This window comes from Struthio camelus, chromosome 12 (assembly GCF_040807025.1).
Source record: "Struthio camelus isolate bStrCam1 chromosome 12, bStrCam1.hap1, whole genome shotgun sequence".
NCBI classification, from domain to species: Eukaryota; Metazoa; Chordata; class Aves; order Struthioniformes; family Struthionidae; genus Struthio; species Struthio camelus.
Window position 1 is genome coordinate 25,431,310 of NC_090953.1, and position 23,860 is coordinate 25,455,169.

General features: G+C 43.5%; 1 protein-coding gene across 3 annotated transcripts in view; it reads right to left on the reverse strand.

The window, feature by feature from the left end:
* CSNK1G1 (casein kinase 1 gamma 1) overlaps positions 1-23,860 on the reverse strand; it is a 126,676-nt gene that overhangs the window by 45,561 nt on the left and 57,255 nt on the right. For all 3 annotated transcript variants that reach the window (XM_068958239.1, XM_068958237.1, XM_068958238.1), the window contains 2 exons: positions 18,025-18,065; positions 12,577-12,646 (listed from right to left, as the gene is read on the reverse strand). In XM_068958239.1, the coding sequence (XP_068814340.1) occupies positions 12,577-12,646; positions 18,025-18,065 (111 nt within the window). The remainder of the gene's footprint in view (positions 1-12,576; positions 12,647-18,024; positions 18,066-23,860) is intronic.

Genomic DNA, 23,860 nt, shown 5'->3' on the forward strand with positions numbered 1-23,860 from the left:
CATTGGATCAGTTCCACCTACTGCAAGGGAAATAAGTAGCAGGTTCTGGCTTCTTCATTTTAACCAGGTTACAGGGGAGTTTTAAAGTGACGCAGGATAAGCTTCGTGATTGCTTTTTTGAGAACGAGTACTGCACATATTAGTTACTTTATAGGTATGATCTACAGGATGCTTAAGAAAACTTGACAGCAGAGCTTCAGGGTTGCAAGAGAGTGCGCAGCCACACACTAACTTCAGAAGCACTGGCAAGGAAGAAGATGCTCAATCCAAGGAAGATGAAAGATGCTAAGAAAGCAGCAATAATAAAAGACTTCTGCTGAATCGCTCCTCTGCTGTCCAGAGGAGCGCTTTGATTTGATCGCACCGAATCCCAGGTGGCCACTGCTCTTAATAGGCTCATCTCCACTGGAGCCTGTCAGCTGGAGGCAGAGCTCTTATCGACTCCCTGCTTCCTCCCCAGCCACAGGGCAAAAGTCTACAGTGCGAGTTAAGTGATACTTTAAGTGTACAGCACGCTGGCCAACTGCAAAATAAGGTGAAACTGCTGCTGCCCTGCCTCTTGTGACGATAATGCAGAAGGAATCTGACAGCTTAAATTACAGCTCAGCTACAACCCGTATCACTGCGCAGCGACCAGCAGTTGTTCTAGCCACGACAGTACAACGGCACAAGGCAAAATTCGCATGCACAGGCAACGCTAGTTGTTGATCCAACAACATTTGACTCTTGTTTGACAAATCAACCAGTTCAATTTAGCTGGATAAAGCAACCGAGGCGGCAGGTATGTAGTCCCTGCCTTGAGCGCTCAGGAGCGAGAGGAGCGTCGGGCAGCTGGGTAGCAGGAATACCTTGTGCCAGCGTCGCCAACAAAGCTGCTTTATCATCGGTGCAGGGCCGAACGGAACGACTGATTAAAAAGCCCCGAGATCAACGTTTTTACTGCAGTAGCATCCAACTGGTAAATGAGGAAAGCAAAGAGTCAGACGCACGTAAGCTATCCCCAACAAATCAAAAGATTGGCATTCATGAGTCCCAATATGCAAACTATTGTCATTTAAGGGGCGGGGGGAGAACGGTCAGATCAGTAGAAAAGTGTTATCCGCACAGCCCTTTAAGTCACGGAAAGCTTCCCATCCCCTCCCATTCCCAACAGAAGAATGTCATGCAAAACAAGTTAGTTGCACAAAACGATACGCTAACTCCAGATATCATCTTTTTGGTTTACCTTAGTATGGTAGCTGAGTATGAGCAGGTAGGAACAGAGTTTTGAGGGAAAAACTATGCCACTTGCAGATAGAAAACGTTTGCAAACTGCAAGCCTCCACCCAGGGCAGACCTTGCTGAGAAACACTTCCAACATAACTCGATCCCTTACAGATTCGGGGCAGAGTCAATGGCTTATCTTTAAGAGATGCGAGGGGGATGTTTCTGAGCAGGAGGCAGGGCACAGCTAGAGAAGACAAACTCAAACCTATTTAATAGCCGGCCTGAGAGGCAAGCAGCCCTGTGTACCAGAACCTCACTCGTGCAAAACCTCGCCGGCACAGCAGAGACGTTTCCTTTCTTCACGTGAGCACACCCGCCCCCACTTCTAGTTGCCCCAGTTCAGAGCACCCTCAAGTCTTCAGGTACACAGGATGCCTCTGGTGCTTAGGAAGCCCAAACGTACGAACGGGACCCCAGGCACACAAATCACCCTTCAAAAGCAGCTTTGTTTCAATTAATGTAGTCCGCAACGCCAGACACTTCAGCTCTAAAGAAAATGCATTTGCTTTTTAATTATAAACCTCAACTAGTCCATAAGTACAGAATTCCAACACCTTGAAAAATGGTTTTCGTAGAAGGGCTAGGAGAGGCGGAAAACCAGAACGGCAACGCTAACTGGCTATTGCATCCACGTGGCAGTTTTAATTACCCCTCACCCTCATCGGCAAACTGAGTTTTCTGTTCAATCTCGACACACCAAACTCGAATTCTGAAGGTTATCTACGCATAAAGCATTTGGTATTTTCATTCCTTCACTCAAATGGCTCGGGGCATTCAAAGTCCACGTAACGTAGGCTGCTCATGAGCACGAGAAATTCCAGCTCGGGCTTTGTTAGAAAGCACCACAAGCAGCACAGAGACGTTTGGAGGTAAACGTCCCGTCCTCCTGCCCACCCTCATCCGTATTATTACAGCAGTTGTGTCTCGCTACCTGCTCTTATTAAATATTGCCGTCCATCAGAGGAACACACTGAGGTATCAGCGACAACTTAGACAAGTCTGACGGCTACCGATTTACGACTACTGTCATGGGGCATGTCACGCTTCAAGGAAACTGTCTGCGGGAAAGGGATTTTTCCGCTTCCCAGCAGGCCACCTTTCCCCTCTGCCAGCCCTCCGCAAGCTGCACAGTGTAGATGGATTTTGATTTGCGACTACTGCAGCGAATGCCGGAAGAGATGCAGGAGGACTTTTCAAAATATAAAAAGGAAACTGCCCTAATCTCATATTCAAATATTAATGGCTTTGCTTTAAAAGCATCTGAGATAGCTTCCAATTGACAAAGCCTAAATTTAGCCAAAGGAAGTCAAAACTCCTGACGTTAAGAGATGCTGAACTGCGCGCGTTCAGTGAGCCCTTCTTAACAAGAGAACTGCCACATTAGAAATCAAATATTTTTAGATAGCAAAATATTATTCCTCAGAGATCAGCAGCAAGCCAACCTTGAAAGCAGGCAGGCTTTTAACTGGGCATGTTACAGGACTCCACTATATTATATTTTGCAATTCAAACGCTCTGAAGTCAGAGTTCCCTCAAGTTCAAATTTCCTTGAACTACCCTGACTTTAGAAAGAACAAATACAAAAGCTTGGAGCTGTTGAATTGCCACACACTCTTCCAGGGTGCAGCTAACTCTGCCAGGGATCTCTGTACGTGTTGCACTTCGAGGTGATTAAAAAAAAAAAAAAAAAAAGAAAAAGCAATTTTCAGCTGAACGCTCCTTACTTGTTATTTCTTTATTTCTTGATGAGATTTCTCAAACCTATCTCCAACGGCAAGTTTCTTGACAACAGCTTGCAAGATTTGAGAACGAACATAGAAGAGTTTTTCCTTGCCATTATAAAACTAACCAATAGCTTAACAGAAGTGCTAAGGTTTGTCCCAAGTATTTCAAGTAGGGAACCCTCAAGCACACGGATGCGAACCCAAAGGAGCAAGTCGCTTCGGGTACAAATGGAAGTCAGTTTTGCTCAGGAATAAGTTACTGATTAAACACTTACAGCAAGTGAACACTGATGTTCTTCAATAATTCCAAACACTTAAAAGAAAGAGGCTGTAGCGCACAACTGCAGTTTTGAAACGTGACAGATACGAACAAACTTTTCCACGCAGTGAAGCAGGACACAACTTAGCTTCAGGCCAGGGCTGCGTGTCACCTCCAGCCAGCACAAATCCACGTTACTGCACGGACAGGCAATCCCCAGCAGCTCTTTTGTGCCCTAAACCAGCACCTTTCCGTTGGGGTGATCTTTTGCTGGCTCAGTTCCCTGATCGCCAGCCAGCCAGCCACAGAAGTGCTTCCATCAGTCCAGAGAAGGGGGCAAACACAAATGGGATTTCTGAAGATTAAAGCAGCCACAGCAAAGGCTAATGTATATGCTCATGCTCCTTAATTAAACAGGGGTGTAGACCTCTTGCATTAACCCCTCACTTAAGCAGCCTCAAGTTACTTCAACTCCCTCGGGGAAAAGCGTTGCACAAAGGGAGTTCCCCATGAAATACCTGCTATTTGGCAGCATGCTCCATGGTGGTAACTTGTTTACATCCACTTACAACAAGCCTTACTAAAATGACCCCTACCTAATTGCTACTGAGTGACAGTGCCGTGCAACCGGCACGGAAAGAATCCTTCTGTGAGGGATACTGGTACATACAAAACGTGCAGGAGGTCACGGATAAAGTAAAATCTGAACACAGAATGAGAAAAAGTGTGCTAAACATAGGCAATCCCGAAAAGCTAACTTAATACACGGTATGGAATAGCAGACAGCTACAGCTGCATTGAAAAAAATATACATGCAAACATTGACTAGACTATGTAGAAGGCTCAGTTATTTATACCACCTTCATTTTTCTTGGTCCTACTCCCTGACAAGTAAACAGACTGCTTCACTCCAGCAAGTTGTGCAACAGAAAGAGGTCCAAAAGTAAACACACAGACTCGATACTTCATTAGAGGTGAACTTGTTTACAGAGCAAAAATTAAAACAGAACTACAGAGTCCTTAGATATTATATATGTAACGACATATCCTTCCCTGACTCAGTATACGCTGCTTTGCTTGTATGCTATGACTAACACTGTGTGGGCTGGAGAAAGCAGAAATGTTCTTGCTTTCCCAGGATTCTTCAGTGTTATCAGGCTCCTCTCCTACTTATTAAGGCTGCAGTTTCCAACATGGCACTGTAGAGGCTAATTACACTTGACATCCAATTGCCAATATTATCTACCCATCGCGAAGAGCATGGGCTTCAGCATCAATGACAGCGCAGCGAGGCTACGGGCTTCAGCTGAGCCGTCGCCTAAAGCTACGGTGACACTGGGCTGCTATGAATCACATGTGCCAAGGTGGGATTGCGAGGGAGCGGGGCGGGGGGAAGCTGTGACTCATCCACCAGCTGATTTTAAAAATAAGCTACTACTGAACACACACACGCACCAAAAAAAAAAAAAAAAAAAAGACCTGTACGATATCTTCACAATATGTGCACAGGCAGAAGCTGTCACTATGCAGGAACTTGATCATCGTTTCAGCACAGCCAAAAGAACCTGAAAATAAGCAGTGCTCCATTTCATCTTCAAAACGTGGAGCTTACAGTGACGGCACTATGCGTGACATTAGCAATTACAGGGGAAAGGTGACAGACGCTTTGAGATACAGTAACAAAATTTTCATTCCTGTACATCTCCTGGTCACTACTGGAAAGGCACCACTTCCTAGGACCACTGGGAATGATTTATTTGCGCGGAAGCACAAAATTAAAAAGCAGTTTTCTGGTTGTTTGGAAGCGTGTTTCAGCCATGATCAGCTCCTTCGGGAGAGGATCTGGGCCAAGAGCAATACTATAACCGTTCTGCAGCAGTGGGCTCCCTGTTCTCGAGGAAACGCTTTGGGGAACAAAATAGTTAAAGCTTTGTAAATATACATCATTGCAGCAAACTATGTGTTTGCCTCAACTTCTCAAAGCAAGGCTTATAGAAAGAGGTACTATTCATTTTTCTAGCCAACACCGAGAGGGGAAAAAAGCTTTTTAAAAACAACGGTTGTCTTAAGGTCTCAACAGTTGGTCTCTGATTTAGTTGGGGGACTCTGCAGAGGCAGATACGTGAACTCTGCCGGGTCTGACAGCGGTTGGACTGGGAGAGGCGTCAGCTTTAGGGCTGCAGTTAGTAACTGCAGCATCCAGTGATCCTTCTGCAATACATTTTTTCACGTGATCTGCCCCAGCCTTGCAGGTCCTGCTGATGGGACCCCTTGCTGCACGGTCCAGGAGAAAGGGGCAGCCCAGCTCTTTGGCCCCAACACACCAACAGCCTCGTCATGCATCTACTCCATGCAATGGAGTAGCTTTCTAGAAGTGTTTACAAACAGTGTCTTCAAGTTTCCTTTGGCAAAATTATGTTCAATACTTGATGGATTTCATGCATCTTTGTGGCACTGGGTAATAATATAGAGGTTCTCAACTCCATTTGATCTTCAATTCCATCTAAAGTAATGGCTGGTGTTTAAAAGGTGTCCTATGACTTCTCCATATTCACCATATGGGCCCAACAGCTCCAGTAACTTATCCACAGCAGGAAATTTAGCAGCCTTAAAAGGCATCATAAGTTGTAACACGTTTGAAGCGTTCTCCCCTAGAGCTCAGAGCAGTCAGAGCCACCTTCCACACTACGGGATTGAACAGCACTGTGTGCACTCCTTATTGCCCCAAATCATGATCAGAGTAGTCAATAAACAGGAGAGCCCAGCATCTCCACATGCAACTTGAACGGTTTGACTGCAAATACCACCACATGCAAAAGACTTGTAGGAGCTGCAGGAGATGAATGCAGCTGCTGCTGCAGTGCATCGGCAGACTGCAGCCAAAAGCCAAATGATGGCAGAGGCACAAATAAAAGCTTGGCCACATACTCCTATATGCTTGCATTATAAACAGGAAAGAGCAGCTTGAGCCAAAGAAGGCTGCTGAAGAGCGACAAGCAGAGACTGGGGAACGTGGGCACTATTTGCTGACCAAAGATGAGCTTCCAATAAAGATTTTGGAAGACATGTTTTGTGTCAAAGTTGTAGGAGAGTTTAACCTGAAGGAAATGTGGGAATCTGGAAATAGCCTCCAGAAAAAAAAAAAAGGAAAAAAAAAAAAAAAAAGAAAGCATCCCTGCTAAAGTTCCTACAACCAGAGACAGTTAGCAAAAAAGGCCTGCAAAAAACTGCTAGCACTACTGCTGTGACCATAGCATGCCACCTGCATAACCCAGGTTCCCAGGTTGCTGAAGGTGGCTTCTTGAGCTAGCAAGCCTCAGGAGCAATCCTGGAAGCTAAACGGCTTTATTCCCTCCAAACCAAGTAGGGAGGTCTGCAGAGCTGCTGGGTGAGCTGGGGACAGCCTACACAAAGCAAAAGCTTTCTCCTTTGGTATGCTGTCCAAGCCACAGAACCATCTCAGGAGCTAGAAGCTATGTCCGTTTCTCTGACCATGGCCAAGGAAATCAGTTTTATTCTGCCAACACCAGCCTCCCACCCCCACGCTCACAGGCAGACACTCCAACATCAGCCTGCAGTGGAGAGAGTGCTCCTCCACTTGTTGTCCTGTGGGCCACGTGGCCCGAGCATTCAAAAGCTTTTGTTGCTCCACGAACTTCGAGAGGTACACGAGTTACATGCTCAAGTGCCTGGTCCAACACTGGAAACACGCTGGAGGCTTGAACTGCTTCTGACAGCCACAGGAGGGACAACAGGATCCTGTTGAGTCGATGGGGGAGCTTATCTTACCCTCGGAGTATGGAAGCAGGAGATTTAACCAGCTGCGCAAAGCCTCAGAGCAGGGTGAAGCCCAGCAGCTGAAGAACCAGCCTGGGAGAGGAAGGGAACACTTGGAATAGCCAGTCCTTGGAAAGAGCAGTTTATATAGCAAGAACCTAACTTTGGGGAATACTGATCACACTTGGGCATATGTGGATAGCTGTGCTACTGCACATTCATCCCCATTCATCCATCCAGCAGGAAAGAATTCAGGACTGGTATACGCAGACCTTGCCACCACCAATAGAACTAGATCCAGGGAACGGCCCAGACTGAATCCTGGATGTCCATGCTCACGTGGACTTTAAAACAAAGGGTAACCACGAAGAAGTTTAACATGACACCAACTTCTTACAGGATTGACAACAGAGATTTTTGAAACTAGTCCAATTATCTTGGATAACACACAGATCTTGTTCTGGACTACTTAAAGGAATTCTAGTCCTTTCCTAAAGGACCATATGGATCGGCCACCAGGACTTTGACTCCACACCTGTGGTTTGTTTTTTGTTTCATTGCCTACATTAAGGTAAAACAGTCGCACACTATTTTAGGCTATTAAATATTTAATTCCACAGTGAGACAGAAGAAACTGACAGATGGTCACTGCGCAGCAAGTCTCTGCTTCTTTTTTGAGGAGGGGTAAAAAAGTTAAAGGAATAATCATAACATCTTTATTTCCAATAGGAACCATATACATCCAAGCACTGTGCCAGAGGACAGAGTAGGGAGGAGAAAAAGAGGCTCCTTACTAGCAACTCTTAGGCAATAGCTACCTTTGCATCTCCACGAGTGAACCATGTCGTGAAACTGCCTTGCCAAGCAGCTTGTTGGATGGTTCACAGATGTTCTTGCAAGCTAGCATCCCTGCGATTCGCCTGTGCGCCTGAGTGCTCCCCGCTTTCCCTCTGCATCTTCTCTCCTAATGCAGGAAAACGGATCTAGAGGCAGGGTGGAGCACGTGAACTGGCAATGCAGGCAAGGAGTTTTTTGGTTTTGCTTTCAAAAACTTTAAATTAAGTTTCTATCATGGCAGATAAGCAAATATCCCTTCACTTGGAGGGGCAAAGCACAAATTCTTTGGAGAACTGTTACTTTCTCCCACTATAGGGAGCATTGACACATCAGGGCTAGCACCTGTTCCTGCAGAACTGCATCAGAAATGCCCATCAGCTGGTTACTCCTGACCCATGACCACCTTAGTTTGCTAATTCTGAATCCATTTGATATATCCACTAACAGAGCATTGAGTTAATTTTGAGTAGTGCTACAAAAACCTATTAAATTGTGTTTTACTAAGAGTTAAATTCATACAGTTCAGTCCCCTTTATCAAACTTTTCACTACTCCGGTGTACCTTAAGCTAACATGAAATATGTCTTAAGGTCTAATGAGAAAGGCAAATCTAATCTTCTGCTAAGCTAAACCAAGTGACCAGTGATCTTCAACTGAGTCACATGGCAGATAAAGAAGCTGGTGCCGACGGGAGGTAACAGATGCAACTTCAGTGTCTCATCAGAAAAATCTTTAAACATAGGTGCCCGTGGAGCATCTGGCACTGGAAGCTAGTGTAGCTGCAAAGGGAAGAAACAGCACAATTGTGCGATAGCTGCCTATTCCATTCACGTGGAAACATCTAAAAAGGAGGTTAATCCGAGGAATTAACTTTTGACAGAGCCCTCAATTATTGAGCTGTGTGCAACGCTATTCAACTACATCAAGGAAAAGGCAATATTAGACTGAATAGCTTGAAAACAGACTAATTCCACTAGTTTTTGATGATGGCAACAAGGGAAGCAGGTAACCAATACACATCCTTCAGACATTTAACTGTAGTATTGTTCTAAAACATAGGCAGAGACCCCCAAAGGGGTATTAGATGCAGTATAAGGAAAAAGGCTCCAAAGTCTGCGTTACAAAGCCAGTTGTAAAGCTATCCCCAAAGGTTTCGTATCTGCTACCGGTGTGGTCAAGGACTCCATGCCTCCCTAACATGACTAGGTGGACTTCAACAATAAGCAATAAACACACATGGGTTTCAGTAAGATCCAGAGTTTGGCAGCATATTGAGGTTGCGCTTCACTATTTTGTCCATATCTAGCAAATCATGACCCGGCTTTTCAGTAGTCCTAACATTCAAGACTGTTCCTTGGAAAAGCAGACTGCCACAGAACACCTACTTCCAGGCTTGTCCACACTAGCATGCTAGTCCCAGCTTCACACTGACAAAGACATCCTACAGGACTGTTCCTCCTTGATTCACAGTAAGCTGGTCCCTTCCAAACAGCATTGTCCTACGATTATTATATAAGATTAATACACTTTTAAAATGTTTATTCTGAACATCCAGGGAAAAGGAGATCGCCACCAACATTCTTCTCATTAAAATATACTTACAACTGCTGCATGTAAAAGCAGCTGATGACAATTTTGACTTCTCATAGAGATACAGCTCACTGAGACCATCTGCTTATACAGTCAGTTGAACAAGGTAGTTACACTAACTAGAGGACTACTATATCACTTTTTAGGTTAGTGGTGGGAGGCTCACAGTCAGCCACGTTAGCTGGCAAGATTAATTAGCTCATTTATTGAGCAGTATGTGACATGCAGCACTACCGTTTGTAACTGAGTCATACACACCATGGGTCTGGACACATTCACTCTTAGTTTGGCGAGCCTACAATAACTTAAAGTAACCAGACCAGCTTACTGGAAGTTAAAGGCAGCCTGTTTCAACAGTTGAAGCTTTCAAAGTGAAGACCATTAAAATGTAAGGGGAGCCTGGCATTAACCACACCACTCAGAACAGTCCCAACTATTTCTCCGAAGTCGGAACATATTTAGCCCCAATCTGTTCTTACAGACAGACAGTCTTTCCCCAATTCTCAAATTGATGTCTGCCCAGCACGCTGAGACTCCCTGGCCCTGGCAGTCTGACTCCACCAAAATTTATTTTGTTAAGCTTCCAAGTTTCATGGAGAGACTAGAGATACAGCTCACATTCTCCACCCTAGCTTCTGGCTTCTTTCCAGGCTTCTTAGCAAAACTGGAGCTCGAGAGCTTCTAATGGAAATAAACAGATTTTCAGAGTCAGGTTTGTGATGCCAGTGGGACCATATAGATTTAGAGACGAAAGTCATGTCCTTCGTAAGACCTTCAAACACTGTCTTGACAAATACTGGCAAAGAGCTACAGATAACAGTCAGTCCCCCACAGAATGAGGGGAAGAGAGATCTTGAAAGCAAGATTTCTATGTCCGATGGCAGCATATTCAAAAATACTTCCATTGCCATGCACAGGATCTGAGAGGGCAGAAATGCAACGTGTGGGTGGATAAGCGTTGCAGGAAGAAGAATTTAGATTCATTAGGAACAGCAGAAAACCCATACAAGAAAATATTTAATCTAAACCAAAATAAAGCCAAGCTTCTAATACTCAATCAGTTAAAAAATTCCTCAATAACATCTTTAAAGAGTGGTAGAGAGATGGCAGGTGTAGAAAAAGCTGACTGGGATGACACATTCTCTAGGGTATCCCAGAGACAGCAGGCATCAGCAAAACTCAAATTGGGAATGAAAAGCAGAATTCAAGTGTTGCATTCACTCTGTGAACCTACCTCGCTTTTATTTATTATAAAAGGCTTTGGTAGAAACGCTACGAGTCTCAAAAAACACAGGTAACTGGAATTAAAAGCAGACATTAACCTACGAGAAATTTTATGGGCAGTGGATAATCAGCAGGATGCTAACCCCAGAATAGAAAGTACATAGAAAAGAGCACCTTATTTCAGTGGACAAACACTGCTATGCGTTAAGGAAAGCTTAGGATCAAGTCCCATACACGTGACTTGCGCCAGCATAGCACAGGACTGAAACGTCAAAGCTAAATCGGAAGAACATCACAGCAGGGCTGACCAACAGCCACCCGACGGGAACAGCAACACTCACATGCTAGAGGCGATCAGAGAGGCAACAAGGGAAGCAAATGCAATAATGGAAAAGATCAATTACCCCATGACCGGGCAAATATCACGCTACAGGTATTAACCTGCACAAGCACAAGCTCAATACTTGAAGCTCCATAAGTGACTGCTCCTTGGAGCGGCTGACCAAGGTACCCATAGAGACAAGAACTTCTGTGATATACCACAAGACCTGCTTCAGAAAAAACCCTCCCAAATAAACAAAAAAACGCCCCTTGTTTACGATTGTGACAACTTACTCGGATCCCACATATTGCATCCTACAAGGAGCAAAAAAGCCAAAAACGTAGAGTGCAAAATAGCATCCAGTCTCCAGAGGATATGCTGCACAAAACTGAGGCAAATGGTTAGAGAAATTGATGGGAACGAGCAAAAAGTAAAAACGCAGGATGACTGTGCGAGTACCATATATTATGAGCTCAGAGCAGATATACCACCAAATATTGCCAAAATACTAATTTGAGCAGAAAGAAAGACCTGAGAGCACACCCTCTGCGAGTGGAAGTTGGATCCCCCCAGGGGAAAACAAACAAAAATCAGGAAAGAAAAAGTAAAAAAAAACCCCTATAGTAAAGTAGGAAAGTTGCCCAAACCCAAGATCAATATATTATCAAGGCATAGAAGGAGCAGAGGTAAGATCTTCGCTTCCGAAATGCTCCTTCATTCTGTGTCTAGTCAAGGCTATCGAAGTTACTGTCACAGGGCATAAGCCAATAGTCTATGTAAGTTGAAAAAGCAATCATAAACTCATGGAGGAAAAATCCAGACACAGATGCAAGCTCAAGCCCTACGTTAGAGAAACCAGAGAACTCGGAGGAAAAGAAATCCTGGGAATCCTGATCCTGGGAAACATGCTCTAGAGGACCCTGCTTGAGCAGGGAGGTTGGACTAGATGATCTCCAGAGGTCCCTTCCAACCTAAACCATTCTGCGATTCTGTGAAATATATATATATATATATATATTTATTTATATAAAAATATAAACATATATACAATTACCATAGGCTTATCTAACTGTTATATTCTTCCCTCATGTTTGCTATGGACTACTGTCACACAGAGGATACCGCGTAGATAAGTTTCTGGACACACTTATGACTCAGTAAAAAGCAATGAAAACAAGGCATTTCAGTATTTCGTTAGAAAGGCCTTATGCTTCTTACGCAATTTTCTGTGCTTTAAGGCTTCAAATCACCTTTTTGAACTCTGTCTGCTATATACAAATAGCTTTCAGGCCATTAAAGGTTCCTATGTTTTAAGAACACATTTATGTAGGTATTTCACATGTCATTCAATCCTTACTAACACAATAAGCAGTTTACTAAGGAGAGTTCCCAGGTCCGCATAACTGCCAATACCATTAAGATGTTATTCTGACCAAATCTCTTCCAAGAGCTTGTATGGGACTACAAGAATTTGCCCAAATTAGTAAGTTCAAGTCGGAATTACACAACAAACATGATAGCATCATTTGCTTTAATAAAACCACATACTTTCCACAAACTTAAGGTAGGTTTACTTACCTGCACTTCCAAGTTGTTTATAAAACCTGTACTCTAAATGAAGCTGTGGTGCACGTGATTTTATTGGTTCCTAAAGCAGGAAAAAAAAAGTGGGTTAAAATCAGTTTGACTGATAAAAAAAATTATAATTTTATACTTGAAGTTTTATGACCACACAATGTTTGAAGTTTCAAGATGAGCCAGTCTAGATGAAGAGTCCAGCAACAGAACTGACCATTAGACAACATTCAAATAAGTGGAGAACAAAAGGCAAAAAAAGATTTGCTCTCTACGCTCCGGAGGAGCTTTTCTGGCATTCGCCAGAGGAGAAAACTTCCTCGTTCAAAAACAATGCTCACTCTTGGAAGTGAAATTCAAGCGTTGCTCAAAAAAGCTCCTGATCCCTGAAGAACGACCCTGAACACACAGTATATTTGTGGGAGGAAAGCCAAGGCCGCAAAAGATTAAGTCATAAGTTCACAGTTTGTGGCCTGTTGTTGCCCAGAGTATTTTTGGTGGTCACTAGCCTGTACTTCTGAAAAATGTTGAGTCAAACATCCTTGCTTTAAGTCAGGCCACAGTTGCAAAAACATTTTGTTTTGTTTGCAGCAAGCACTACAAAGCAGCTAGATATCCGGTAAGTCTTTCCTTTCAGTAACAGGTTTCAAACATTTCAAAGCACATAAAAGACTATTCTGTTTTTAGAGATAGAATAAAAATGGATGAGACATGTCTATCATGTACCCAAAACATTTCTCGATTGTCACTCATCTGCACTTTATACACAGAACTTAAAGCCTGCAGTCTATAAAGGCATTAACACGCAAGATTACAAAGCTTCTGAAAATACGCAGTTAACATGGGGAGGATTAAGAGACTTGAGTAATTATTTTTTCAATAACACCGTGTACTTGTTAAGATAGTAATGCTGACTCAGCTATTGTCCATACATCTTTTAATAGAAGTTAACATTGGCCTCAATTTTTGTCCCTGGATATTACTTATTTTCTTGCATTTCAGAACAGAAATGCCCCATGCTCAGAACTTCATCAAAGAATTCATATCATGGCAACAAAATTAACCCAACCACCACCTGAATTTCAAAAACCTGCTAAATAGCCTTCCATTTGGAAGCTAAGCCACCATCTACTAGAAGTTTGCCTCTGAAGAAGCCACCTAAAATTAACAAAGAAAAAAAAAAATCACTTCATGTTCCACATGCGCTCCAGTAAGTGACAGCAAGAGCATCCAAAGGAGGTGCAACACAGGCAAGAGTTGGAGCTGCCATCTCCAACATGCTGGAATAAAGAGTGCTGTCCACACGAAGGCTGTAGCTGACCCATCTGTCTTGTTCCACCCATGGTCCATACCGCAAGATTAGCGCCCACAGTTGGCATGAATTCCACAAAAAAGACTTCCTGTACAATATCTTTCTTCTGACTTAAAAGGAATTCAGGCAATTCAACTTCCAGCCAAGCTGTTCATCGCCAGCTCAAGTCATTTCCTCTACCTTCCAGTAAGGAGGAGGAGGAGGGGAAAAAAACCAAAAAACAAAAATAAACCCCCCAAAACCTACACACTTTGGTTGCTTCTAGCGTTCCGATACTTTAAAGGTTTGGAAGTCAAATGTGGCTAATCCTTTAGAAAACAAGTGGTGAAAAACACTCCAACTGTACCGAGGACAAACATAAAGCAACACAATACCCAGTTTGCTATCCAAGTCACCTAATTAAATTAATACAGATGTCAATGCTGGTTTGAGGGACAGTCTTCAGACACTTCCACAGTAAAGGGATTTACGGCACCAGGAACTCAGTCTATTCAGTGACTTCAAGCTGGTAGGAGGATTACTGTACCAGGACATGAAGTTGCTTATGAGAAAGTAGGGGACAGTAAGCCATGCCCAAGCAGGTCTCTTTCTATAGCAGGGATTGCTGGAGAAGTGAGCTGGAGCGCTGGACGTGTGCCAGAGTTGCAGCAACGTCCGGGAAGATGACACCAGAACAGATGGCTGTCCCACAAGTAAAGGGCTTAAGGATGCTGGCAGATGTTGCCTTTGTATTGAAAATAACTGAATTACTACTGCCTAATGGGCAAAAACTGCAGCTCAAACTGATCGGCACCGTGATCACTACCGTTCTGAGAGGGCACTCAGGAGGTGCGTGGTACAGCTTGGTAATGCCGCTCCCGCACTCAGATTACAGCTTGATTTCATCCAGGGAAAAAAAATCCTTACTATGTGCAATTCAGCATTAAAAAACCTCAGAAGATTAAGCTGGTAAATATGGCCACTGGATTTCAGAAGACAAATTCCTCCGTGAAGCAGATCCCCTTAACCAAGTAATCTCCAGTTGAAAGAAGGAAGAGGAGCTACATAGTGACACCACACAAGCTGGGGCCAACCACTATTTTGCAGTGCCAGAGCAAGATGCAACACAATCGCAGAAATCCCTTGTCCCCAAAGACAAACTAAGGGACATCAGCAATGAATTCTACAGCCTTTTCTGAGCAGCTCTTTGGCACCTACCGCAGAGGTCAGAATTCTCTCATTTTCCCTACATTCAGCTTTAACATAATGACGGGAGGCACAAATAGCTGAGACAGCAGGGCTGCAGTTGCAGATGATGATCTCTAAGAGTTAAAAGGATTTGGTGCAGAGTTTTGACTTGGTCTAATGATGCAGATAAAATGGAAAGTGTTGCCTTCAAGTACATTGAATGCAGCTACTTTACCACTAACCTATAGATTATTTGAAGGGTAAAGCAAGCCTTTTGATTCAAGTGAGTTGTTGTAGCGAAAGCTAAAAACAAGATTTAATACAGGTCTCCCCCAAGGAGAAAGGCAGGACTATTTACAACAGTTCTTGGTCTCAAGTTTTCCTGGCTTTTCTTCTGAAGAGACTGAATTATACGATTTAACCAATCTGTGTAAACACTACTTGAATAACAACATTTGAGAAACTGGATCGCAATTTTTTGCTCAAGCCTCAGAATGGCATATAGGAAATAGGCACTCAGCTAGTTAGGTCATTAATTGCATCCTCCTTCTATCTGAAGCTCAAACTGAAGTTTTAGTGACTGAAGGAAACACTTTCTCTCCTCAAGCTTGCTGCACAGTTTTGATGAGGAGTAATTTCCTGCAGAATATTTCTATGCAGGAAATTACTCCTCAGAAGTGGGGAATCCTTGGCATTTGGCAGCATGTCATTCCCTAACCTGGGGGAAAACATAGTGGGGCTTATGCTCCTGCATAAGAAGTGTTTGCTTCCCCCACGATTACAGTGGAGTACCCTTACAAAAGAAATAAGTGCGTGCAACTGAGCAGGCAGAGTAATTCTTACTCCCAGGGAATACGGTCAAAGATTAGGAGACAAAAATCTTTGCTAGTACTCCCTCGTTAACCTTCTCAAAAATCCAGGGCATACAGCAACAGCAATGGAGCAGGTGTGCAAATGGACAAGCTACGCAGATGACACCGAGTGGCAATTCCAGTCCTTCATATCCAAAGGATTAGACATTTTACAGTACAAATCATAATAGCGCAAATAAAACTGGAGTGTGATGAAGAGTAACTGCTTTAGCACACAATCACTCAGTATTTTGGAAAATTAAAGAACGCTATGAAAAAAACAGGTAAGATTAAGGTGACGATAAAGCTAATGCCATTTAGCTCGAGCCATACAGCTATCGAAAGGGTTCAGGTTACCAGGAGGTGTTGGAACAGGCATTGTGCTGAGAAATAAGCACCCTTTGAACAAATATAGCTGCACTGCATGTTTGGAGCACTGTTATTTCCTTACTCCTTCCAATGCTATAACTCTGCAGGATTATCTTTGAAAGCAAAAGCAAATTAGGAGCATTATTGGCCCAGTAAAACACCTAGTACTATGCATACAGCATGTTTTCTGCTTTCAAGTCTGCCTAAAGAGCAAGCTACTTGACAAGCATCACTCCTCCGTCTCAATGTAGATCCATGTCCAAACAAGGGAGTAAATTCCACTGCAGGCATTTGATTTTTAGGGAATATCTTCTGACATTTGCAGCTTCAAAACGAGCCCCTCCTGCAAAGTACTAATTATTTTTCATCTACTATGCATCATTCAAGGAGAATGTTAGAGATGGAGGATCTGTGGCACTTCAACGTGAATCAGAAATATAACGCCAAGTCCATCTTGATCTTCTCTAATCGCAGTGATTCCTGTCATTTTGCCAGACAGCATTAGTTGGGAAAACAGGCACGTTTGTGGCTAGTACCAAATTAGTGCAACAACTTTTATTTAAAATTCTAGCTTTTGGACCTGTGATTAAAGAGCATACTGATGAGTAAAGAGCATTGGGTATTTTCAGTCAAACGCTTCAAATTTCAAAACCCCAGCAGACTAATAACAGTCTTAATTAACGGATAGAAAAGTTAAGGCATAAAAACAAACTACGGGGCTATGGTTTTCTAAGTCTGGCAGAGCTAAGGATTAGAAAGTTTCCCCATCCCTTCAACTCAAACTTCAAACCACTGTTGACCACCGTGCCTTCATACTCTGAAGCAGCCATCAAAAAAATAGTTTTATCTGAACCGTTTGCTGCACTGCAGAAACATGAGAGTTGCCATCGCATGTGCTTGGGGAGGGCTACATTGGCTGCAAAGCAGAAAATAAACTGCTAACTGGGTACTGGAGGCTTGCAAGACGGGACGGGAAGACAGCTGTGAAGTGAACTGCTTGCGCAAATTCTGAAGTCCGCTACTGGAAGGGCTAGAGTTTTTATGTCATTCCTGTAATGATCCGTTTAGCCAATTTGATTCACTTTCTCCATCTCGTAACGCAGGATAAAAGGAGAAAAAAATCACCCTGAAGATGCTGTAGCTCTATATGCTTAGATATCCAAATCAGCTAGACAAAGACTGTCCTTTGCTGGGTTGAATCTTGTTTTGGCTGTTGCATCTGCAGCCTCTCAACATTATATCAGACTAAGTTGTGCTATTCCCCAAAAGAACTTCTAACCACCGAAAAGCTCCTATTCCCTGCCTCTGAACTTGAAAAACACGGAGAAGCAAGCTGCACAGTGCCATGCTCCTAACCAAACACCTTCCCAACAGTCCATCTAGAGAACAGTTGAGGGCCTGGAGAACGGACGGAGGCTTGAACAGAAATACTCGATCCCAGGGACCTGGAAGCTGTTGGCAAACCAGCAAGCAGTGCTGTTCACTGGGACCTAGCACCCCGGCTTGGAAAAAGGGACAAGGCACACATGGGTGTAAGACAGCTACAGACCATGCATGCACCACAAATGGTGTTTGTATGCATGTGTGCGTGCGTGTGTTGTTTTTAGAGTTCAATAATTTATTTGAGTTTCAGTAAGTTATTCTAGCTGAGGTGAGAGCAGCATTAAGTACAAAGTAAGAGAAAGCTGCTTTTTGTACTTAACGCCAGAAACTCTGCCAAGTCATTTAAGAGCACATGAAGCTTCTACTTACCAGTTTGATCGCTACATATTCATTGGTGTAGAGATTTTTGCCTGTGAAAGAAAAAGAAAAATCTTTTAGCTCTACATTCAACACTTCTAGCTGAGAGACAATGCAAGAGCGCTTCACCGATCATCACTGAAGGCAATGAGCTATCTGTCTTCTCCGAATTAGACGCTGAAGTTCATGCTTCTAACAAAGCGCAAGTCTCAAAATAATAAACTGTAGCAGTTCACCAGGCTAGGCCAACACCATCTTCCATTCAGCATAAGGTACCCCTGTTCAATGGCTACCTTACGCAGTACTTACGTTCAGTACAAGTATTTGAGGAAGTTTCCCAGACATATGTTTTATTATCCATGTAAGGACAAAAAAGTTTGGGGAATAAGAAGTGAAGAGTCAGACTAGTATTTTTTTCCAGAAATGTCTTGATTCTGCTGGACACTGGGCAATTTTATCCTATGATCTATAGAGAGTTTCACCAGCTTAACTGTGTAACGTATCAAAGGGACTATTGCAGGTAGGCACGTGAAAATAACCTTTGTATGAACACAGAGCTTTACTTCTTCCTCTATGAACAGTGTACATAAAAGGCCTTCTCAATTGATCAAATCAGTGCTCAATCTAATAAGGCCAACAACTGCCAGTTGCAACACAGTACCAGCGCACTACACAACCATTCCCAAGATGTTAACAAATACACTACCTAAAGGGAAGGACAAAATTCATTCTTGGGACCCCAAAACATGGAGCACAGCAGTACTCCCCCTTTCTTCCAGCAAGCCTCGCTGCTTGTACCATGCAGGAATACCCCTGCTATCACAGACTAAAAGGTTTGTTACTCCAGTGCTAGCTCTGGCAAGCACCTAGGACGAGTATAAACAGGCAAGCACTTCGCTATACCTTCACACTACATACACATTCAGATACCAGTAAACTGTGGCTGAGGGATGTTGAGCCAGAGCTAATATGCTTGTGTTCAATAGCTGTAGGTGAATTTTTACTCTGTGAATTTGGCTGGTGTTTGCACCAAACCTTTGGCATCCTTAGTGACCTGCAGCAGGGACCCACAGCTGCCTTTGTCAAGAAGCATCTCTTTTTGCATGTTCTGAAACTGCCAATTATTGTATCATTCAACATCCTCTCGTTCCTCTACCATGACGTTCGAGCAATTACTCCCCGTTCACCTTCTCTAGGCTGCTCATGATCGGCAAACGCGAGGAATGAATATCCCTGGGGAAGGACGCTTAGGCAGCCCTCATATCGCATCTGTCTTGCGACTCTGACATCTCTGCTGCCGTCCTCTGACCTTCTTGAGTTCCACTGTACCCGGGAGGAGTGCGACTGCCACTGCACAAGGCTCCCTGCCCATTTATACACACGCCTATCATTCCCCGTACCGCTTGCTCGCTTTACTCTTACTGTGCAATGAAGCCAGACTTTCATGGAACAACTTAGTAGAGCTCCAAAATTCAGTAGCAACCTATAAGGGAAGTTCAGCAGTGCTGGTTTGTAGCTTTGGTTTTGCCTGCGTCTGTTACGCATTTGTTTTCCAAATCCTGTAGTAAGTAATGAGGCTCAGAAGATTACACCAGCTGTTGAGGAAGTCCATCACAAGGAGTGACATACTTCAAACCAGCTGGAAGTTTGGAATATTTAGCATATCAAAGTAGGCATTGTTAAAAAACATGCCTAGTCCTCCCTCACGTACGTGTATTCTTTGCATGCAGCAACAGCACTGGAAGACCCAATACAATTAAAGACCTAAAGATGTCTATTCGTGTTCTCTCATGCTTTAAAAATCCAAAATACTTACCAGGGGAATTTCTTATTCTTACCTCTCTCCCTCCTCCTTTAAAATTTTAATTATTTTACTTTATAACAGCTTAGTATTTTCTTCAACTGCTTTTGGTACCTTCTCTGCTACATCACTTGGTTTAGTTCTGGCCTCCAAATTTTGAAAAGGACACTCCTGAAACAGGTCCCACGCTGAGCAGGCGGCTTTAACATTCAGCAGGAGGTCGAAAATTTTAGCGGAAGGTGGACTCCTCAACCTGTTTCAGTAATTGGCAATGCTGTTTAGCATAGGACAGGCAATTTAAGGTGAGGTTAAATATCCTAAGAAGAAATGTTTTATGCAATCAGACATGTAAGCTGAGCTTCAGGGTGTTAACCCTTGCAACACAGTGTAGGAACTAGGTTTTGCAGTCACCTCAGGAACACTCACTCAGACTTTGGAAGGTGGCTTCAAAAAAGACAGATTGGAAGAACAGGAAGGCCAAAATCAGCAGAAAGGCAGGTGGTGAGGATAAACTGCTTCCTCATTTGAGACAGATAAGGATTCCAGCCTGGTACTATCCGAGGGCAGCGGCAGGGGGGAAGAACATGCAAGGACATTAAGAGAAGGCAGCCTAAATACACTTTAATTATCTGCTCCATATTAGCTACCAGAAAATGAGTCATATCAGCAGCTCCAGATGTAGTTCGCCCACTGACACTTCCTCTTCCCTCCTCCTTCAAAAGGGGATTAGACTGATATCAAGATGCTCAGTTTGAAGACACTGCACCCGACTAAGGGAAGCTCCAGCTCAGATATATGAGAAAGTTATATGCTCTAAGCAGCAAAAGACCTGAGGCAACATGGGAATACTGTCCCCCTACAGATCCCATGCACCTGCATGCCATGTCCTTCATTGCAACCTTGGAGCCACACCACTTCAAGGTAGCTTTAGCACTCGACGTGAAGGGGTATGATGACTTTCAAGGAGTGATGACCCACAGTCCTTACATTATTACTCGTGCTCTCCCACTTAAATGGGATAATACTATACTTCTAAACTTGTTTTAAAGCAGTGGAGGAGACTGTTAGCACCCTGCATGCACCTCCAGCCATTATCCAGCCTATTATGGTCCAGTTGAGATGGCCAAGAATAAGTAAGAGCCAGTTTTGATAATGACATTCCTCAATTAAAAAAAAAAAATTGGTAAAACACTGATAAACTAGCCCTAGACATAAAAAGTCTGGCAGAAAAGTAAACAAACTCACTAACTCACCCTCCAATTCAGCTCCTTCCAAGCAAGCAAACATGGGGTAGAGTCTGAATGTCAGATGGGTGCAAATAGGTCCAGTTTTTGAACTCCAAACCCTTCCTACAGCTACAAGAGAAGACGCTTGCTTTGGCGGTTATCTTTTGCAGCTGATGAGAGCAAAGCCAAGGCCCCTGAAACCTCACTCCTGGCTCACTCCAGACCAAGATCACAATCAAGCCCTCAGTTTTGCGAGCGCACTGTTGCCCGAGGCATAACAGTTTCTCCCTTCTCCTTACACAAGGCAGCGCAGATATTAAAAGGCAAGCGTAAAGGCAGCACTGCTGGCAGGACACTGTTAAGCTGCATGGTAAAATAAGCTGTGAATAGAAGCTGCACCTTATCTCGAGAAGACAAAAGCTTTGTGATACAACTTGGAGGACATAACTGTGCTAACAAAAGCCTTTCAAGTTCAGGCAAGGCTTTAGACGGAGAAGCGATTAAGCTTATGCCTCCGTTTTGGGTAGTTCCACTGACAATTACGAACCATATATTGTAAATGAGAAGTGATGCATTAAGTCACTAGCATTCACGTGGGAAATCTAACCAAGTGGATTTCTCAGGCCCTGGCAGCGTGATGTACGACGCACTGGCTGCCCAGTCGAGCTGCAGACGGGTAGAGCAACCCAAACCGATCAGTCTCTCGAGTGCTTAAATTAAGAGCCACTAGCGCAAACCTTCTCGCGCGACTGACAGGAGTTAAATGTTCCTTCTTTGACCTGTCTAGCCTGGCATTATACGGACCATACGTTTTGATGATGGACCAAGGCTGCCAAACAGAGCTACTCCAGCCCTAGTTTACAGGAAATAACATCTATTTTCATATTAACTCAAAGTGGCAAACTTTAAAATAATAAAACATCCAACCAGTTGTCCTACAGACCAGGTAGAGCTAACCTCAGACAGTGCTGCATCTACAGAGAGACCATGTCCTGGAGGCATCAGCCTAAAGAGGAGTTCGCGTTAATTTTGTACCTACCACGTTTGTCTTCCTTTCTAGAGCACACTTCTCTCCAAATAACAGCACTTCGGGTGGACCCTATATATGATGTGCTGCCATCCCCCTCCCCCTTTTTCTTTCTGTACAGTTTGGGTTTTGCTTAACGCTGGCTCACTGCCAAGATGCACTGAACCTTCATTAGACCTGTGTACGAATCATGCCAGCACTTGACTTCAAAACACAGAGTTTCTCCGGGTAACACATGAAAATCAACATTTCGCCAAGAACCCCTTTGGTGCACTGGCCTATTGAGAGAGGATACAAGTCACAGATCATCGAGCTCTCCCTAACGTTTTCTTTCAAACAGGGCTAGACCGCATTAGCTGTCATTTTTAAATGACAATTGAACAGTATAATTTTGAAAACGCCAGCTGATATTTGCACTGGAGTAAAAAAAGATGTGGGCTTCAGTCTACAGCTCTACATTAAGATAAGCCACTGGCCTGTTCAGAAATTACTGTTTATAAAAACCAAAACCCCCCAAATCTCCCTCCAACCCAATGGAAGCTGCAATCATTTTACATTAGCACTTATTTTAATGCTTTACTAACTAAGAGTGCTAAAAGTTGGGAAAACAGCATTTAAAGAGGCTTATCTATCCCTAACTTTTCTCATGGTTCAGGATTTGGGATGAATACAGCTGTAGCAGTCTGCATTAAACCTGGTCTGCAAGTCCATGAGTCAATATGAAGAGATGGTTCATAGGCTCAAGTGGCAATGTCCAATGTACAGTGAAGTTCACAGGCATGGCTTATCATGACGCTGGATTTTAAAAGGTTAAATCCTATTATTTCTAAGCTGGGAGCACCTAGTGACATCACAGGCTTTTACAGCAGTAAGCACACGATGAGCCTCTTCTCAGAGCTGCTCCAGCCCTAATTTACAAAAAACATTAATGTCTATTATCATACTAACTTGGGGTGGAGACCCAGAGCATCATTAAGGCAGAAGTCACGCTATAAAATTGCAGGCGTTCTCCAGTTCACAAGTTCACATGAGAATTAATTTGGTAATTTGCTGGGAAGCTGCACCATGATCTTGACGCTTCCTTAAGAGCGTGTTTTCACACAAGGCAGCCAACCAACCTAACTGCCCAGAAGTCCTAGTCCTCTTCCTCCCAGCTTCTCCCTCCGCCTTCAGCTGGCATCATCTCATTTCAGACCCCTTTGCGGCTCGATTTGCTTAAACAGCGAACGATTTTTTTTGAGAAGCTGCCAGTTTTCCATCATTCTGAAGACTTAAGCATCTCACAAGAGGGTAGACAAGTGCCAGAGCAAGTCTCACCTAGAAACGGCAAACCAGACCCTCTGCTTTTTGCTGGCACCAGGACCCTAGGTAGTTTCAGTCACCTAGGAAAAACCAAAGCTTTTACACACCTAGGAAAAACCAAAGCTTTTACACATCACCTCACCTGCAGCCTTCCCAGTTAACCCTCTTTCATCTCATTACTCCAGGCCAGATACTGATTTTTGTTTTTCATCCCTTTCTCATCTTTCTGGCTGAAATCCTACTGTACTGCTCCAGTACATCTCCAAAAGCTCAAAAATTAATACCCCTGAGGCTATTTATTTTGTAATAAGGAAGATTGACCCTAAGCAGTTAACCTGACATTCGCAGAAAACAGCTTCACTACGTGACATTGCCTTCCCTCCTCCCTGCACAATCAGTCCCCTGGTGATCTGGTGTGTGCTGAAACAAGAAGAGTTTAGAGTGAAAAAACAACACCTGAAAAGAGAAATTCTTTGGAGAATTGGAAAATGT